Source organism: Natrix helvetica (genome assembly GCF_964273705.1).
Source record: "Natrix helvetica genome assembly, chromosome: 8".
Taxonomy (NCBI): Eukaryota; Metazoa; Chordata; class Lepidosauria; order Squamata; family Natricidae; genus Natrix; species Natrix helvetica.
The window spans coordinates 14,013,702-14,034,694 of NC_138559.1; the positions used below are offsets into that span (position 1 = coordinate 14,013,702).

General features: G+C 40.1%; 1 protein-coding gene across 1 annotated transcript; it reads left to right on the forward strand.

Moving 5' to 3' along the window:
* Nucleotides 1-11,631: 11,631 nt before the first annotated feature.
* On the forward strand, nucleotides 11,632-20,766 carry STAR (steroidogenic acute regulatory protein). Its single transcript, XM_081961070.1, has 7 exons — nucleotides 11,632-11,749; nucleotides 13,814-13,927; nucleotides 14,047-14,174; nucleotides 14,485-14,643; nucleotides 16,086-16,270; nucleotides 17,115-17,208; nucleotides 17,543-20,766. The coding sequence occupies exons 1-7, from the start codon at nucleotides 11,686-11,688 to the stop codon at nucleotides 17,657-17,659; spliced, it is 861 nt and encodes a 286-aa protein (XP_081817196.1). The 5' UTR covers nucleotides 11,632-11,685; the 3' UTR covers nucleotides 17,660-20,766.
* Nucleotides 20,767-20,993: the final 227 nt, after the last annotated feature.

The following is a 20,993-nucleotide window of genomic DNA, read 5'->3' on the forward strand; positions in this document are numbered from 1 at the left end:
AGAGAAGCAACTTAGAACTGAGGAGAAACTTCCTGACAGTTAAAACAATTAATCAGTGGAACAGCTTGCCTCCAGAAGTTGTGAATGCTCCAACACTGGAAGTCTTTAAGAAGATGTTGGATAGCCATTTGTCTGGAACGGTATAGGGTTTCCTGCCTAGGCAGGGGGTTGGACTAGAAGACCTCCAAGGTCCCTTCCAACTCTACTATTGTATTATTGTATTATTATATTAACTTTGTTAGGAGAGCTTTCTTTTTCTGACAATTTTTTTCAATCAATGCGCAGAATTTATTTCTCCCTCATTCCCTTTCCATCTGTCTAATGTCAGTCCCATTATTGCCCTTGCACTCAAATAGAAAATGCTTTATGTTCAGCCAGATGTCATAGGCCATCAGGAGACCAGAGATTAGTTTTGTAATCAACTCCATTTTTTCTGTCAGAAGTAAATTGGAGATAAGGGGGGGGGGGGACACCCACCGTCCTTGTTCTTTAACCTTCTTGGAGGATGTGAATTTTACCCTGCAGAATTTCTAATAGAGAGCTTCTAATATGGAGAAGTTCTACAATTTCCTGTCTATCCCACAGCTAGTTTGCAGTAACACTCATCAAAATCCATCACGGTCATCAAGTACTCCGATTTCAGAGAATATTTGTACATTGCTTTTATGTCACAGGGTCTCCAGATTGGGCAACTTTGAGACTTAAGGACTTCAGCTCCCAGAATTCCTGTGCTATGCTGGCTAATGAATTCTGCAAGTTGAAGTCCACAAGTCCTAAAATTGCCAAGTTTGGAGAGTGCACCTTTATAAGATACAGCCAACTCATCAACCCCACTAGCAAGTCTCAATACTGGGTGGAAAGCAACAACAACTATGAGTAATTCTGAACTGATTAAATCTTTCATAGGATGCAACATCCTCTATGGCAAATGCCAGCTCCATTGGGGTACATTTCTTCCCACGGGGACAATTTAGCAGCAGATAGAAAGATCGCAATAGAAGATAGACAAGAATAAAGCTATGTTTTAGCTCTATTTATTGAAATGATATACATGAAACTATATAGATCATTAATGAGTTATGATTACAAAAAAGCAGAAGAAATGTGTCTATTTCCCAAGCAAGTACATCCAGAGTTGTGTTGCTTCCCATCCAACTCTTACACAGTTTACTTCTTTGTAAACAAGGAAGCTTTATAGATATAGGTGTGGCTGTGAAGCAGGAGGGGCTGTTGTTGCTCGGTCACAGTTTTGTTTGTTGGTTTATTAAAGTAACACAGCCTTGGACTGCTCAATCAAGGTGAATGACCCTGCCGGGTCCATTGGGACATGCTAAATTTTCCTTCAGTGCTGCTGTGATGTTTTTGAAGGTCATTGGCACAGTGAGCACAATATGCTGAGGCCTCTGGCATAGCTTTTGTCAACCTCCTGTTCTCTAAGTGAGGAGCCACAGCTTCCATAATCCTTAGACACCACCGACACCCTCCCTTCTCCTTTCTTTCTCCTTCAACCTTCCCCATTAGAAAACTGGAAAAGGGAATCCTCTGGAATTCTGCTCTTTACGGGAAGAGAAGAAAGGAAGCTATTAAGAGGCACCTTAATATTCACCTGGGCCAAATGCATGTCCAATCACTCACTTTTCTTCAAGATAACTAGATAGCTAAGCCAAACAACAATTCCCAAATTTAGAAGAAGCCTAACCTTGGCAAGATTTACTGCCCTCCAAAAGCTGTTTTTGAGGATGCCTACTTTGTTTCCGTGAAGGATTTTATATTGATTTATTTCCTTCAAGTAGCTGTCCAACTCAACAAAGCCAAGAGATAGGCTATATTGCACTGGGCAAAAAAGAAAACAAGTTTTTCAGGCCTGGTACAAGGCCAGCAAGATTGCAACTAACTTAATCTAAGGTGGAATGTTGCTTCCCCAGGGCTGATATAAAGGCACAAAAAGTTTTCCTCTTGGGACCCACCAGCTGACACTCCTATTGGACCAGGCAGGACAGGTAGAAATAATGGGGGGAGGGGGAAGAGTTCTTGAGACAATAAACCCACATTTGTTATGTTGCTCTTTTCATAAAGATGCCCAGCTGCACTTATTAACTCCCCATCTAGTCAGATTTCCTGGCCAACCAGATCCATTTTATTTACAGTAAATTTTACTTTCAACTAGCAGGCCTGGCTCAACCATAGCTCCATTTCATTCCTCCTGGCAATTTTTAAACTTGTAATTTCCATTGGGGTTTTAATTTAACTTATTTTAATATTTCTATGTTATTATAATATTGTATTGTGTTTTATACCTCCTCCGTACAATGTGTAATTTTATAATATGTGTTTTATTTATTGTACGCCGCCCCGAGTCCCTTTGTGGAGAGGGAACGGCTAACAAATTTAATAAAATAATAAATAAATAAATAAATAAATACTTATTTACTATCCAACCAGAACAATTCAATTCTCTACTTCTTAAAAGTAGCTATATTTGGTTTACTATTTGGAAAATATATTTTCGCCAAACTTGTTTTATAATTTTGGGGGTTTAGTGTTTCTTTTCTGTCTCATAGTTGTCGTTCACTGGTCAATGATTCTAATAAAGTATTACATTCTTTCGATCTAGATGAAATCAGAAAGAAAAACAGCTTTTAAATGGGATATATAGTAGTAGGCTTCAATTCCTTCCCTCCTTTCTCCAACTGTTCAAGAGAAATCCAGAGACACTATAAAGCAAGAGAGGGAAGCCATCAAATGCTGCTTTCTTGGAAGTCTGATCAGCTTCCAGTAGGCCAGATCAAAATTTATCATACTTTCAGATACAGCATTTAGTTTCAAAAGACCACAGTTTCATGGCTTCTTGCCTAGAGGCATCAACCTAGAGGGCTACTGGGGAGTCAGAGAGGAAATTCTATAAGAATTATAGCACACATAAAGCAACATATTCTCAGCCAAGGAAAAGGAAGAAAGGAAATCTTGGAATGCTTCATCTTCCATTCTACAAGGGAGGTCCTTCCTTTACATGTTACTATGGAATAACAAAGAGTAAATTAATCTTGTTCATTCTGGTGCCATCCGGACATTATGGGCTTCATAGTCCATGGTAAACATGCTAGCTGGGAATTATGAGAGTTGAAATCCAAAACATCTCAAGGACTCTAAGATGGAAGAAGGCAACTTTAGAACTATTTCTTCCATTAGCATTACAAATGTTCTGGTCCAAGTTAGTATTTATTCTCTTTCCCTCGGCATTTTAAAATTGCTTACTAAGTATATGTTGCCATCTTCCATCATTTTAGCTGATTTCAGTTTTTGGTAGTTAATGTTGCTTTCTGAGTTAAACATTCTGTTGCTTCTTGAGCTCTAAAATTAGATTTATGAAATACATTGAATGAACCTCCTCCAAATCCCATAATGGCTTAGCAACAAGTGAGAACTCTGCCACTGTAGCTTTTTCAATAAACCATGATTAAATCACCATATTTTCATGTGATGTGTTTATCTAATCCCTAATGTATAGCTCTGGCTTTAAAGTTCCTTGTTGCACACAACAAAGTACTCCATTTTCCTTTGCTATCATCTTGTTTTAGTGCGTACAAATATTATGCCTATCAGTTCTGAGTTAGTAGGGGGATCCATTGCAACTTTCAAGCTTTGGTCCTATTATGGCCTTGACCCATTCCTGATTATATGCATGATGGGTCAAGGAATACGAAGGCCTTGAGCAACATTTACATCTTCCCTCAGCTGCACAGCTGGATTTCTGCATTCTCTTATTCCTGCCAAAAGCTGGAGTTCATCTTAACAGATCTTGCTATCAAACTGCTATCAGCTCAAGCGAGAAGTTTCAGCAGCTGCGGCCTGTCCTTGCAATTTGCTTTTCATAGATAGTGGGGGGGAAATGACTTTTATCAGCCAGCTCCAAAGTTTGATCTCCCTCCACCTACCTGAGCAAGTGCTGGTTCTTTTCTTTTTTCTGACTCCCTTAAAGGCCTGGCAAATGAGGTTTGCTTTTGATATGGAGTCCTTAGTGCAGAAGGCCGCAAAAGGCAAGAGACGTTGGTCAAATGATTTCTGGTGGTGGAGAAGCCAGGATGCTCAACATTAAAACAGAGAACATTATTCATCAGGCAGACTCGAACTTGAGAAAGGAGCAAAGGAAGAATGGCATTGATTGGCCCATGCAATGCACGTGGAAGGTGGCAGAAGGTGGCAGGGGAAATTCCCTGCATCTTCAGTTAACAAGGCTCACAGAACCAAAGAAAAGGACTTTTGTCTGCCTCCAACCCTGGGGAAACGTTATTTGGCATTGGAGTAAATAAAGCTGAACTATAGAAAGAGTTTTACATATTTTAAGACGGACAAATAAAGTTGGTTACAGATTTATGGAGCTGTATAAAACTATTCCTTTTGCTTTCCTTGCTAGGAAGGTAGCAATTATTGTCTTGTCAGTTTCTCTTTTTTAAAAATAAATAAATAAATAAAAACCCTTATTAAAGTCCTCTTTTAAAAATCCATTTTAAAACTTACCTCTGATTTTATTCACAGCTTTCCCTAACAGATGGAGTCTTTGTACAAGACAAACCCTTTGTAACCAACTCTGTAATCCCAGGGCATTCTCTTTTTTCAATTATAAAAAATATATAGGTACATTCCTGAATCAAGAAATTTGAAATTAGTGGCAAATCAGATTCTTTTCCCAATCAACATAATCAAATAAGTAAATCTTGTGTCTGATGCTCATGATTGTTCTAATTATTAAAATTAATTATAAGCTGTCCACACACATCAAAAAAAATCAGCAAGATGGGAACAGGACAAATGTTTCTTTGTTCCAGTAACATGTTCTACCCAGTCCGCTCATATCAATCCCATCTCAAAACATTTGTTACTCAAGTAGGGTACATTGCAACAAATGATATCATAACCAACATAGACCTTTAACAGTTGGGTATGGGAAAATTCCATTGGTTGCATATCAAGGACTTGTCTTTTATTGACAAATAGTGCAAGTTTGAAAATGATTAACTCCTTGAGTCAAAAGGAAGAGCAGGTCAAAAGAAGGGAGTCAAGAAAGCAATAACTGGCACTGAGTAATGATGTATTAAATGGCCCAGCTCAAACAATACAATACAATAGTAGAGTTGGAAGGGACCTTGGAGGTCTTCTAGTCCAACCCCTTGCCTAGGCAGGAAACCCTATACCATTTCAGACAAATAGCTATCTAACATCTTCTTAAAGACTTCCAGTGTTGGGGCATTCACAACTTCTGGAGGCAACTTCTGTTCCACTGATTAATTGTTCTAACTGTCAGGAAATTTCTCCTCAGTTCTAAGTTGCTTCTCTCCTTGAATAGTTTCCACCCATTACTTCTTGTTCTACCTTCAGGTGCCTTGGAGAATAGTTTGACTCCCTCTTCTTTGTGACAACCCCTGAGATATTGGAACAATGCTATCATGTCTCCCCTAGTCCTTCTTTCTCTTAAGCTAAAGATACCCAATTCCTGCAACCGTTCTTCATATGTTTTAGTCTCCAGTCCTCTAATCATCTTTGTTGCTCTTCTCTGCACTCTTTCTAGAGTCTCCACATCTTTTCTACATCGTGGTGATCAGAACTGAGTGCAGTATTCCAAGAGTGCCCTTACCAATGCATTATACATGTGAGTGTAGCATCATGATTTTTATCCAGGGCTCTTTCCTTCATTCCTTTGATATAAGGGCCTTCCTTCCTTCCTTCCTTCCTTCCTTCCTTCCTTCCTTCCTTCCTTCCTTCCTTCCTTCCTTCCTTCCTTCCCTCCCTCCCTCCTTCCTTCCTTCCTTCCTTCCTTCCTTCCTTCCTCTCTCCCTTTTCCCCACTGATTTCCCTGTTTTGAGACACAGTGCAAGAATAAAATATCATTCTGTCCTTGGGCCCTTTGCAGTCCCATTACATTTTATGCTGATTTATTTTTTTCTTTTTCCATTTTTGGCCACACTGAGGTCAATGACTCAATAACCAGGAATATACAGAGGAGACCCAAAATGTTGACCTAACCATTGAGAATGCTCTTAAACTGATTCATTTTGTTGCCTTGGATTAGAAGAGATCCTGATTTGCACTGAATAATAGTTTCTATCTGAGGGGTTTAGCCTTTACATCTTTAGTAAAGTTTCAAAGTTCCTGGAAGTGAACTAAGCATTTCCTAAGCCCACAAATAAAGCACTTGACAGCCTGAATCTCTTTCAGTGAATATGGGACTAGAACTCAATTAGCTTGGCCAACGTTCAGGATGAGGGTGTTACAGTCTAAAACACTGAATGGGCATCTGTCCATTACCTAGAAGAGAAAGTAAATGCCTTAAAGGAGTTTATAATTTCTGTAGATTTTTTAAAAATAGACGCTGTAAGGCTATTTACAAAGGAAGGTAAAACAGTGGGTTGTATGTATGAACAAGGCATACTAGATTAAATAAGCTTTAAGACCCCGTTATTTATACTATGACAATTATTTTCAAATAAATGCAAAATAACTGTAAGCTTGACTTGCTCTGCATTCATCTCAGCCCCAGAACTGGACGTCAGAAGAGTCCAGCCTGATAGAACCAATGGCTTACTGAATCCAGCACTTGGTTCAGGGATTGGATCAGCCTAGAAACGGAAGCCTTTCCCAGATCTGATGGCAACAGGCTCGATAGTGGATCTATATCATGCATAAAAGTATCTACGACATAAGAAAGCAATGGAAATGCATCTATATTTCCTTTATTACAGAAGTGTGTGCATGTAAAATGGATTACATAAAGATTGTGGGAGAAGGCGAAGAAGAAAAAGGAGGAGGAGGAGGAGGAGGAGGAGGAGGAGGAGGAGGAGGAGGAGAAGAAGAAGAAGAAGAAGAAGAAGAAGAAGAAGAAGAAGAAGAAGAAGAAGAAGAAGAAGAAGAAGAAGAAGAAGAAGAAGAAGAAGAAGAAGAAGAAGTTTTTTATCAGAAAAAGAGTACTCCCGTTCATTAATAAGTACATATAACATGGATGGAAACAGTGAGGAAGATGCCCAGGATGGCTCTTTAGCCACTGGATGGTTTTGCTGCTGGGTGCAGCTCTGCCTAGTAGAAAAAGCAAAGCTGTCAGCCTTTGATAGACAGCCCCATTTTCTTGCCTTCTTGCGACACTAACCTGGAAGGTCAGCATCCCAGCAAATGAGCACGCAAGCTGACGTCAAAGGAAGTAACTGCCGATCGACTGGCTTTTGGGAAATAGCATCCCTACAGCTGTAACTCACTAGGAAATGTCAGCTTATCCTTGACTGTTATCATCTCCTTCATGGCATCTCCCCTCCCCTATTGAGAAAGCTAATGCAGCTAGTTTCACAGATAGAAGAGAGGAAGAGTTTTAAAGATGGCTGGTGTCCTTCTTTTCATTTAGGAAGCCTTTCCTCTAAAATTGATTTCTTTGACACCCGCATCCTTCCTTCCTCTCCCACCACTTTGTTGGACCACCTAACATTTTTCATGGAAGTGATCACCTGCCTAAACAAGGTCAGGTGTTCTGCGGGGCAAGTCACATCACCTGTATTTGAAACACTGTGCCTCTCAGATGTAATATGAGTTTTCATAATTTAACATCACTCTCGATTTCATAATGTCTATTCATTTTATTTTCACTTTATTAAAGTGAAGATTAAGGCGATCCGTACAGGCTCTCCCTTGCTGGGAAATCCTATTTTATCAGATATCTGCACTTTTGGAAACTGTGATTCTCTCTTTAGTCCCACCAATATCGTGACAATATGGAATGGATGGTTACCACTGCAGTCTTGCTGGCACAAGCAGCACCGGTTGTTATTTTCAGAAAATGAATATGTTCAGAGCTGGAATAGGGATTCTATCCCATTACCTAATATTTGAGATTTGCATCCATGTTGGAGGACCTTCCCTTCCCTTCCAAGGAGTGTGTCTTCCCACACTCATCATACTTCTTGGCCATTTAATCAAATATTCTGGAGTTTGTAGGATAGTCTGAATCATAGGTAACAATACAGACCGAGTTATTTAAACAAGCTAGGCTAAAGCATGCTAACTGCTTTGTGGTTTGGGAGTGGATATATATGTTGTAGAGGGAAAAGACTTAAGGCAGTGGCTTTTGCATTCTTCACAAGGAAGATGCATATTGAACTCCAATATACATTGTTTCGAAGGACCATTTTTAAATGTTTAATATAATTTTGGCAGAAGTAGTCTATTCCCTAAGACTTGGAGTCAACACCTCTTGGCTTAGTTGCCCTGCATTTCTCTCCATTTTCATTGAAAGCCATTATGGCTTACTAGCTTAGCCACCCATGAACACCAGGTGTTAGAGAAGGAATACGATGCAACTAAAGACAAACATTATAAAAGTACAGATTGCACAATTGCCCCCGTTTCATATTTATCTAAAGAAAATCAGGAACAGTATAATCAAGTGACACAATGTGCATAACACATTTACTACACGACCTTCTTTGCATACAGAGGTTTAAGAGGGAACTAAAACAAAGCCATTGCAGAACTGGACATACCAGCCAGAGAAAGTTTGCAATAAACCTGCCCCGAGAGACTTTTTTTTCCATGACTGCTTGCAATTCATTTGTATCAGGCACTTGACTAGAATTCAGTGCGGATATGGTGAGAGCACTTTCCTCAAAGGCCTCATGAAAAAGTCATAGCCATCGTGTTGTTAAAAAAAAGAAAACTTTTGTCGGTATTTTTCATCACATAAAAGTGTTGCCTCTTCTCTTGAAAACTCAAGATGGTGTCACTGGAGTTTCTCTCATTTATCTTCCCAAGAACAATCTCTATGAAGTAGTTCAGGTGAAGCTAGTGACTGGTACCATGAAGTCATGGTCAAGAGACTCTTGAATTTGACTTCCTGGTGTCAGTCCAACCTCTTAACCACTGCTTTGTCAGCAATTTAGTCATGTTTGACCCTTAATATGGATCAGCTCTCTCCACGTCCCTCTGTCTTGCACCGCCTCCTTCAAGTCTGCCACGGTCATGCTGGCTTCATCCTTTCTAGTGTCCAGCCAGTGGATCCTAGGGTGGTCTTTTCTCCATTTTCTGTTGATCACTCCCAGCATGATTGACTTTTCAGGTGAGTCAGTTCTCATATAACGTGACCAAAGTATAACAGCCTGTTTGGCAATCTTGGCTTCAAGATTGCTCTACGTTATATTCTATATTAAGAAAACCTTTGTATGTATTTTTAAAGAATCAGCTCAACTGCCAGTTTGAGGTGTTAAAGGCTGCCTTTGTGGACCAGGGTTCAAATTTCAATTCCACTCTGAAGCTGATTTGGAAGTTGACTTCAAAACAATACCGGTAGTCCTTGACTTACAACAGTTCATTGACTATTTGATGTATGATCCTTTTGCACATTTACGACTATTGCAGTACTTCCACGGTCATGTGATCAAAATTCAGTCGCTTAGCAACTGACTCAGTATCTGTGACGGTTGCAGTGTCCGGGTGTCATGTGATCACTTTTTACGATCTTCTGCCAAAGAAATCAATGGAGAAGTCAGATTTATTTAACAACTGTGTTCCTGACTTAACAACTGCAGTGATTCACTTAACAACTGTGTCCTAGAAAGGTTGTAAATGGGCAAAACTCACTTAACAACTGTCTTGCTTAGCAACAGAAAGTTTCGACTGATTGTGGTCATAAATTGAGGATTACTTGGAGTTCTGGCTGTTGTAAGGATAAAAAAGTGAATCGAACCACAACTTAAATTTCTAAAGGAGCAATGACTGACATCCCAATCTCCATTGACAAACAAAATTTCATACAATATTTTTTTGAATCTAAAGATTACAGGATTAAAATATTTGTGCCTTTGAGTCCATCTAGACTCCTTGAAGATTTGACTCAGTCTTGACATGGACAACATTCATGCAGTTTTCTTGACAACATTTGCAGAAATGTCTCAAAGGTGCTTTTCTGAAAGACAACTGGACTTATTTTTTCCCCTTGAAGATGATTTGCTTCTTGGATGAGAAGCAAAATGTCTTCAAGGAAAACCAAAGTCCCTTTGCCTTTCGAAAAAAGCACCTTTGGGGCAACCATGTGAGAATCTCCATTTGCAGAAATGTTTTTGTCTTCTTCCTAAGACTGAAAGTTGATGAAACCACAAGTTTATTTGATGATTTTAAATAGTATAAAATAAAGGCTCCCTTAAATTGAGTTCAATTCCTGATGATGTCTTAAAACTGGGTGTAATTTCCCTGACTGACATCTTCTGCAATATCTTTTTTCCTTTTCTTTGGGTCTGAGGTTGTAACCAGGTCTGAGTCTCCTTAGCATTTTATATCTTCTAAGGCCTAACAGGAACTGTCCTCTTCTGTGGCAGAGTAACTCATAAAACAGTCATAGAAAAGTGAAGGATCTTAGCTTAATCATTCCTGTTTCTCTTATTAAATGAGCATATGATCTTTATAGCAAGTGATACAGAGTAAATCAGGAAGTGCATTGTAAACACAAGAAAAAGCTTTGTCCCACTAAGGGTGTTATATATATATATATATATTTTTAAGAAGGCTGCCTTTTCAAATTACATCACGGAAAGGGCTTTGGACGACACTGATTTTCTCCTGAAAGCCACATCTAATGACTAAGGGAAACTAATTAAAAACATTCCAAATGTTTGAGGGAATCATTCTCTGTTGCATCAGGATTGTATTCTGGTTGTGTTTCTGTTTTGTAAATAATGATAAGAATTTGTGGTGTTTATACATTGGTCTCAGACAAAGGCCTCTAAATACTTAGGACTGATTGCTGTTCAATTTCAGCGTGTTCTCAGAGTTTTCATTCCTGCTTTTTAATCATTAATGATCTGTGTTTGGTTCCTTTTAATTTTTTTTTCTGCAAATCTTGCACCAAGTAAGGAATGGAACATAATAATCCACAAGGTCCAGCTAACTCTTTGATGTGTCTCTGCATCATTATTACATTTTTTCCCATTATGGTTATACTTGTTTTTCTGACTATGCTTTATTTTTCCTGGATCACTTTATAAACTTGGGGTACACTGTTCTTAAACAATGGAAGCATATTGATGCCTGGAATAACGGAATCATATTATTCCTATGGATAGAACCTTGCAATTCACCTAATCTGAATTATAACTGGACTCAGACCTCTAGATGGTGAACTGCATCTAGTTCAGGAATTCAATTCATTGCCTCTGTTTATTCTGGTCCCGAATTAGTTACCAACTACTGTACTCCCTTTCTCAACCAGCTACGCCTTCATAGAAGCATCCAGTGGATTTTTGCTGATAAAGAAAGAGAGAAAAGCTTTGGTTAGTCGGACTGATTCCAAAGCACAGTGACTCTGCCGGGAGAACATCTGGGCAAGCTCAAAAAGAGATAAACTGGCTTAAACCCTTTGGGGATTGTGCAGCCTGCCCTTGGGTGGAGCTTCCCTTGCAATTTCAATGTCTCCCACTTGTCCCAATCCCCTCCCCCACCCCCCCAACTCCAGAGAGGACGAGATTGGCCTTGGTGTCAGCCAGCTTGCTGTAAGTGATGTCTTTCCTTATCTCCCAGCTGACAAAACAGCATCCTTCATCAGCTGTATTTAAGGGCAGTGACCAGCAGAGCCTCCAGTGACAACTAAAGCTCCTGCAGCTCAAAGACAAAAGAGGTGTATCAACGCAAGTCGGGAATCCTTTGAGAAAGACTCTTGCGATGCTGCCAGCAACGTTCAAGCTTTGTGCCGGAATTTCCTACAGACACTTGCCCAACATGACAGGTAAAGTTGAATAGCGTAACTCTTGAACAGCAAGAGAAAACTGGAGACAATATTTCAGGGTTGGTTTGAGTCAGAGTAGCCGAATTCAGGACAAATCTTTTGAATGTTTCAGAATGGCTGTTCATGTTTAGCTCTTTGAAAGACGGGTTAGGCTGAGAAGATTGACCCTGATCCTTTCTGCAACCAAAAGTAATGCTTTCTTCCTGAGCCATAATGAAGCACCTATGTTCTTTTTTTTTGCTTTGGAAATCAATACGGATCAAGCTAAATCAATAGGTGTTCACGAGCAGTTAACAGATAAAATCTGAAGGTGGAAGATTGATGGAAGGTTAATTTTTTTTCCAGCTAGGCAGGATAGATAGGCAATTTATTGCAGCCAGCAAAGATTTCCTGACGGAATTGAAATGCTAATCTGTTAATTCTTGGGATTAACTTTGTGCATTGTTTTATCAGCACAGGTACAATGAAGGCAGAAGCATGCATGCTATTTCTTTTTTCAAATTAGTTTGGGAGTTTGTTAGGATCCAGTTGGCGGAGAACTGGAGTGCAAGGAGAGAGAATAGGAGAGAATGAAGGTGATAGGGAATCTGCCTTGCATGATGTTGTTGAGGGCAAACTCTTCCTGCCTATTGATAGCCTAAGATTTATGCATTGACAGTTAAGGGTTTTATTTCTCTTTCTTCTTCCTCCGCCCTTACAATAACCCCTCTTAGACCAGCTCTGCTTTCACTATCAGCAGATTTAGTGGTTAGCATCCTAAGGCTTTTCCAAAGTCATGTGTTGAGGGGTACCAGTTCTTATATTGATTGTAGTGCCAGAGGTAGTCTCTCCTTCTGAGGTTATCAGCAGCTTGGAAGGGAAAATATTGTAGGACCATTGAGGACAGTGATAAACCAACTCTCTCTCCTTTGCAATTGCCATTGATTTGCATTTTAGAAAAATGTCTTCCTTCTTTCCTTACAATTGGACAAATATGGCACATAAGAACTATCAGGAGGCAAGGAATGACTCAAAAGCACTTAAGTACTTCAGGCAATTATATTAGTTGAATTGTGTTAGTTGATATATTGATCCGGAATATTTATATTCTACTTTTCATTCATCCTGGATCTCGAGACAGCAAAAATGGGGTTTGCAAGCAGACTCCCATCTGGGCACTGACCAGACTCAGATTTGCTAAACTTAAGCAAGGAGATTGTTTTATCCGAATCATGCTCTGCCATACCTTTTTCAGTAACTCAAGTATATGTATGTGTATATGTGTGTGTGTGTGTGTATATGTGTGTGTGTGTGTGTGTGTATGTATATATGTGTGTATATATGTATGCATACACACACACACACATATGTGTGTGTGTGTGTGTGTGTGTCTGTGTGTGTGTTACAACCCCTGGTATGCCCAAATATGGGAGGGAGCTCACTACTCCCCCTTTCTGTCCTTCGGCTCATTACAGAAGACCATCCAGGCAGAAAACCATATTTTTATTTTTAATGTTGCCTTTGCTATGTTTGTGTCGTATTTGTGCTGATAAATAAATAAAGGGAGACTAGTATAGATCTATTTCAAGCTATTTAGCTCTCATCAGCTAGCCATGCCCTTACTGGGATTTGAGTCCCAGTAAGGGTTCAAATCCCAGTAAGGGTATGTCTAGCTGATCTGTTTTGGAATTTAGCTTGTTTAGTTGTGTATTGAACAACAATCCCACCAGGCCAAAGATTAATTTAATAACCAATTTAAGCCAATTGTGTAAACACAGAAGACAGAAAAACTGCATGGACTTCTCCTTATACTGAATTATTTAAAAATTAAAAAGGAGTATACTATCAAATTGTTGATCAACTTTTATCCAAATAAATGTGCGAACGATTATTTTAAAGTGCAGATGTTCTTTGAAGCAGGAAGAAACTGATGGTTGGCTGGGGAAGGTAGGTGTTGTAGTGTCAACGTATTTACAGGATACCAAGACATTGTTCCTTTGTAGCCTCTAGAAGAGAGTGAAGATACAACCAGTGCAGAATTCCTTTTCTTTCCTCCTCAATAATGCTGGGACTTCTTCCTCTTAGGTTTGAAGAGACAAGCAGCTGTAGCCATTGTCCAGGAACTGAAGAAAGTTGCATTTTCCAGGCCTGGCCCTACCCAATGGATCAACAACGTACACAGAAGGAGTTCTCTTCTAGGCAAGTAGGATTTTCCTTTTCTTCCCAGAAAGAACCTCCCTGTTTGAGTGTGCTGGTGGTAATGAAGAATATTATAGTTTCTTTGATTTCTATTTCTTAAATCTAATTCAATTGTGCAGGTTTGAGGCTGGAAGAGAACCCTTTCAGTGATATGGAGATGTCCTACATCAAGCAAGGAGAGGAGGCTATCCAGAAGTCTCTGAATATTCTTGGAGAAAAAAGCGGCTGGAAAACAGAGGCAGTGATGGTACGCTTAACAGTTTTCCAAGAGGAGTCTATCTATTATAATGACAGTGACAGAATTCAGGCTGCTAAGGAGTAGAAATGGTTAAAAAGCAGTAAGAAATGGTTGGTTGTAGCATTATGAACCACAGCAGAAATCCACTCATTTAAGTAGAATTTAATCAGGTCTTTAAGCTCAGGTAGAGGAACCTGGAGCTTCAAGGATAGTCATGTGTACAATACATGACAGTTATGCAGCTGAGGCTGTCTTGAAATGCCTATGTATCACATTAATACCTACCAGTTAAATCAATGTCTCTTGTTTATTTCTACAGGGTAATGGTGACAAAGTCTTGAGCAAAGTGCTGCCTGATGTGGGTAAGGTTTTCCAGCTTGAGGTAGTGGTTGATCAACCCCTGGATTGTATCTACAATGAGCTGGTGGAAAAGATGGAGCAGATGGGAGACTGGAATCCGAATATTAAAGAAATCAAGGTAAGCCTCTTGCAGGCAGAGGCCCTTTTGGGAAATGGAAAAAAAAAAGTTGCAAGGTTGCCCCTGCTTCGTTTTAGTTGGCCTTTCAAAACTTTTAGAAGCAAAACTATTTGTTCAGTAAGAATAGTAATAAAGTAAAATGATACCTAAAGTTAAATTGCTGGAGAATATTCAACGGAGTTTGGGAGATCCTGTTCCCTAGATGTTGAATCATAATTCTGGGCATCCTTCATTCTTTAGTGGCTTGGATTGCAAGAGTCTGTAGCTCAGCAACATTTGGAGAATCTCAAGTACAAAACCCTGATGTACAATAAGCTGAGCAAGTGAAAGTGCAAAAATAAAATTTGCAAGAGATAAGGGTTGAGCTGAACATTAGTTTCTCCACCAGCTGCTCACTCTTCCAATGTGTTCTGCTTCTCACTATTTTGGGGGAAGGTTCATCCAACATATTGGCTATGTATAGTCAGAGATGCCCCAGCTTCTGAATTAGTGTTGGGGCAATTACAAGCTAACAACTCCCAAATGTAGACAAGAAACTCACCTAGCGTCCCCTTCTCTACAGGTGAGGGAAATACATTTATTGCATCTTTCATGGCGTTGACTCTTTAACCTGTGATCCAAAGTTGAATTCATTCTAGTTTTGAAAGGCTCCAACTTTCTTTCTCCATAAAAAAAAATGCTTTTTCTTTTTAATGATCTGTTGCACAATCAGCCAGATGTTTGGATTGGATTCAGCATTTTTATCCATCTATTCAGTCCAGTGGTGGGTTTCAAATTTTTTTAGAACCTCTTCTGTAGGTGTGGCCTGCTTTGTGGAAATGGCTTACCGGCCATGTGACCGGGTGGGAGTGGCTTGCCAGCCATGTGACTGGGTGGGCATGGCCAACTTGTAAAATGTGGTGAAACTCACTTAACAACGCTCTTGCTTAGCAACCAAAATGTTGGCTCGGAAACTCTGGCATTTAAAGCACGGAAGTCTTAAAGCTGTTAAGTTACAAGACCCTTGCACCCCTAACCCTTTAGAAAAAAAAAACTCCAGGGGTGTTCAAACTTGACAGCTTTAAGACTTGTGGACTTCAACTCCCACAATTCCTCCTCCAGTCATGTTGGCTCAGGAACTCTGGCATGGAAGTGTGCAAGTCTTAAAGCTGTCAAGTTACAAGACTCTTACACCCCTAACCCTTTAGAAAAAAAAACCCAGGGGTGTTCAAACTCGACAGCTTTAAGACTTGTGGACTTCAACTCCCAGAATTCCTCCTCTCGCTCTTCATCTTGATGATGTGCAGACGAGCGGGGGGAGGGAGCTGGAACCAGTTCTAAACGGCAGTGTCAATTTGTGGTACCTCTTCTATAGAAGAGGTTAGAACTGGCAGGAACCCACCCCGATTCAGTCCTTCCCAACAACCTGGGATAGATGATTATTTATGGTAATCTTTTCCTAGATTCTCCAGAAGATTGGCAAAGATACCATGATCACTCACGAAACCTCAGCAGCAACTGCTGGCAACGTAATTGGCCCACGAGACTTTGTCAGCGTCCGGTGTTCCAAGCGTCGTGGCTCTACTTGCCTCTTAGCTGGCATGTCAACCACCTATGCCGCCATGCCGGAACAAAAAGGAGTTATCAGGTATCTCTTGCCTTTTCTTAAATTACATAGTTCAGTTACAGAACAGATGCCCAAATCTAGGCCCTTCCAGCTAAGTTGTATCCAAACTCTCCTCAGCAATCCTGGAAAACTACAGTTATAACCCAACCCATGTGTAGAGCACCAAGGAGAGAAACGCTACCCAAAGACCCCATAGTTACGAGTGAGATATCCAACATCTTCTCTTAGCCAACGGGTTGAAATAAGCTATGACATGTCGATGTGAGGGATGGGGTCAATGGAGAGGGAGGTGGTGCGATGGACAATAACATGGTAGTTTCCCAGGAAGGAAGGAAGCTCATTGACGGAGGGAGGGGCAAGACAATAGGCAACACAGTCCGGAGGGGGGGGGGAGGGAGGGAGGGAGGGAGGGAGGGAGGGAGGGAGGGAGAGAGAGAGAGAGAGAGAGAGAGAGAGAGAGAGAGAGAGAGAGGATAGCCACTCCCTAGACCCAGTAGTTCTCAACCTGTGGGTCGGGGCCCCTTTGGGGGTCGAATGACCCTTTCACAGGGGTCGCCTGAGACCATTGGAAAACACATATTTTCAATGGTCTTAGGAACCGAGACACCAATTTTATGGTTGGGGGTCACCACAACATGAGGAACTGCATTAAAGGGTCGCGGCATTGGGAAGGTTGAGTACCACTGCCCTAGACTCTCCCAGGATACATCCGTTAGGCTGTAAGATTCTGTCTGTTGAATCTTACATAGAGAGATATCTTATATATCTTACATAAAAAGACCTACTTATAAAGAACTTAACTTTAACTGAGTTGTTCCATGTTGTTCCTGGGCCTCTGCTTAACTGTTTTCTTTCTTTTCTACAGAGCGGAAAATGGTCCCACCTGCATGGTTCTTCATCCAGTTCTAGGAAATCCCTCACAAACCAAGTTAACCTGGCTTCTCAGCATTGATTTAAAGGTAAAGATCTATGGCAAACCAGGTTAAGTTATGGTGAATGTTACTTTTACAAAAACACTTTCGTGTTAAATGTGTTCGTGGAGAATTGGAAACCAACTCCCCTTCTGTTTTCATAGTTGAAACGTATCAATAGCATGTTTCAGACCAGAAACATAAAACTCCTTAATGCAGGCTTAATAAATTTATGAAATTAAAGTCCCCCAAATTGTAGCTCTCCAGAATAGCTGCTGAACTACTAAGTTTCTTTTTCTTGACATGGAACTTAAGTCTACTTCTAACAGCATAGCAACCTGGTTTAACATCCCCACTATTTTATTTTATTTTTAAATTCCAGGGATGGCTTCCAAAGACATTGATCAACCAAGTTCTTTCTCAAACCCAAATGGATTTTGCTAACCACCTCCGGAATCGTTTGACCAAATCTACATCTGCACAAGCCCTCAGATGCTAAAAAGAAATGTTCCCTCCTGGCCATCTTTCCTGGATGATGCTCTGACTCCAGCCCCTCATGAATCACTGACTGAAGACTCTGTCCCAGAGAATTGATGCTTACACTCCCTCCTGTTAAGAGGCAGACTTCTTCCCTTTATGTTGCGTCCTTATGTTTAAGAGCCTCCCTTTAGAGAGAGGTGCATAAAGCTTGCGTTCAGGACTCTGGCAGAGTAAGATATCTGGCTTAGGTTTAGCAGGCACCGAAGGTGATACCAAGTGATATCAATGGTGGCATCAACCATGCAGTTTGTTGGGACTCAAAAGGCTAACAATTGCTTGATGGGCAATGTGTTGCATCTTATTTCTTTACCAATGTCTAAATTCTGAAATACGTAAGGCAAGATAAACTGTATCGAGAAGGCTGCCTGAGCCTACATGACAGTAGGACATAACTAGAATTCAAGGCTAAGAGAGGAAAGAACCAGCATCTTTGACGGAACAGATTATTGTTTCACCTGGACAATACTGCACTGACTCTCTATACCTGGTCTATTAAGTATTCGGTGTGCTTGGAATGGGTTAACCTATCTTGGCTACTTCTTGATAATGTGCCAGGTTTGATCTCTAACCTCTTCATTTCAAAGCAACTGACAGGAACCAAGAGATGAGAAGGAGCTTTGCAAAAGGATTTGGAAAATTATGCCAATAAGTGGCGTTAGGTGCTCCAAAATACTTTTACAGAAGTGTCACGTCCAGAGTTGTACCTTAGTTAAAAGATGCTGGCTATCACCTTCTCTTAGTTACTTGACTCATCGGAGTTTAGCAGCAGATGATCAGCTGAGGTTGTATCACAGCAGCTATTTTCACACACACACACACACACACACAGAGTAGGAATTACGAAGATAGCTGTCATGTCCTTCCTCATCATTTACAACCTCCTTTTTCCAAGCCAGGATGCCACTACCAATGGAGTCCAACCTGCCTTTTTTTCCCCTTCTGTTTTTGACTACTATGATGTGGCTCCTAAATCTTGGGAAATGTTAAGGATTAATTCAAGGGTCACTAGTTCCCATGATACACTTAAGTGGAGTTAACTGAACTCTGCAATATTGGCTTTATTAAAGCTGGGTTTAAATCTAACTCCATTTGTTGATCCGATCGATTAATATTCTTCTGATGTTTTCACGGAACACTGAGCCTTCGTGGATTCAATTTAAGTGTGAAATGGAAACGGAGACTGTGCAGAGTATTAAGTTATGGTCAATGCCTAATTATTGTTGGAATGCAGATCTGTACTAGATCTACATTCTGTCCTTTGAAGGCCCCAAAAAACAATCAATTATTGTTTTCCACCTGTACCTATTTTCTTCTTTGAAGATGGATAAAACGGGAAGTTCCAAAGATTAGCAATGAAGACAATCCACCAATCCTTGGCAAGTAAGATAGATCAGTATTTTTTAAACTTGGCAACTTTAAGCTATGTGGACTTCAACTCCTAGAATCTGTCAGCCAGTATACAGTTTGAAAAATATTGGGATAGATAGACATTGTTGATAACTCTTGATGTCAACTCTGTCCTGGGTTTTTCAAACATGTTACCCGATTCTGTCTGAACTTTAGTCTAAAAGGAAGGGTGAAAAGTTACTTGTTTTTTCTCCAGATCGACCAAAACTGGTAGATAGTCCTTGTCTGATAACATCACTAAACATGAGAGCTGATGGTAGCTTAAGTTTTAAAAGCCACATAACAATTATGTCCTCCAAAAATTCACAATAAAAAGCAGTCAGTTTCAAGGATTTGCAACACTGCTGTTTACTTGCTAAGTAATTCTGCTTATTCTGTCCTTATTGTATATTGCAGAAACTTTGTCTCTGCTTGCAACAAATGTGGAAAAGTCTGCTCTGCACTATTTTAATAGCAAAAAAAGATTTTTGGGCGGATGGGGTGTTACTAGAAAACCATAATTGTGCTATTGTTTATTACCAACAATTCAAAACTCTAATTCAGCATCTGTAGGGGATAAAATTATAACTTTATTCTAATTCCCTCCATATGTTCCTTTTCTCCACTAAATTATCTCGAGTGGGAAATCTGAACCCACAAGAAATATCCACATCAGAGATTGGTCTTTACTCAGCTTGGTGGAGGGAAGAGAAAGATGAATGCTAGTTAAAATGTCAAAAATGTGTGTTTTAAGTGCTAAGGAGCATCTAATGCACGGGTGTCAAACTTGCCGCGTCATATTGCTGTCACGTGAAGTTGTGCAACGTTTCCCCCTTTTGCAGAGCAGGGGTGAGCACGGCCTTCCTGTGACGCCAGTTTGACACCCCTGATCTAATGTTTGGCCTTTAACCCCAGGAGTCACTCGCAAGGTTAAATCAAACCAGGAAGACTTTCCCACCTATAAAATCCAGTCTGTCAATATTTATTTTCCTTCCCCCTTGTTTGCAAAGGCATTTTATTTAATTATTTATTCTAATTAAGATTTGTGAAGTGTTTCAGATTCATAGTCTTCATGACTTCAACCAACCAACAACCTACCTTGAGATGTATGGAGAATCTGGTGTGCTAACACCATAGTACAGGTAGCCCTCAACTTACAACCACAATTGACCCCGTAATTTCTGTTCTAACCAAGACATTTGTTACAGGGGGTTTGCCCCATTTTAACACCTTTCTTGCCACGGTTGCTAACTGGATCACTGCGATTGTGAAGTTAGTAACGGGTATTAAGCGAATTTGGTTTCCCCATTGGCTTCGCTTGTGAGAAGGGCGCAAAAGGGGAATCACAACCTAGGACCCTGCAATTGTCATAAATATGAACCAGTTGTCAAGCATCCAAATTTTGATCAGGTGAACCATGAAGATGCTGCGGTGATCGTTAAGTATGGGAAATGGTCGTAAGTCACTTTTTTGCAGCGCCGTTGTAACTTCAAATGGTCACTAAACGGACCGTTGTAAGTCAAGGACTACCTGTATGCATGTTAACGTACATGAAAAAGTAATTTCTATGATCTGAGCAATGCAAAGGTGTAGCTACAAATTAAAAGCAGTGCTTTAGCAGTTCTGTGGTTATAATTTCGTGAATCTACACTGTGTGAATAAAAAGAAAAATGAATAAAAGAGAGTATGCTGTGTGTGCTTTGTTCAAAGGAGCATCTCATGCTCTGCATCTAATTACATTTCAATATAAAAACCCCCAAGGAAATAGAAAAAAGAGATAGAACTGACAGAGATAGCAAAGTTAACTATTTTAATTAAGAAGAATATAATCTAGCTTTGTTTTCACTTGGAAACTGCTTCTGGACTTCCGGTTCCAAAGAGAAGAAAATGGAACTTTGACTTTGGAT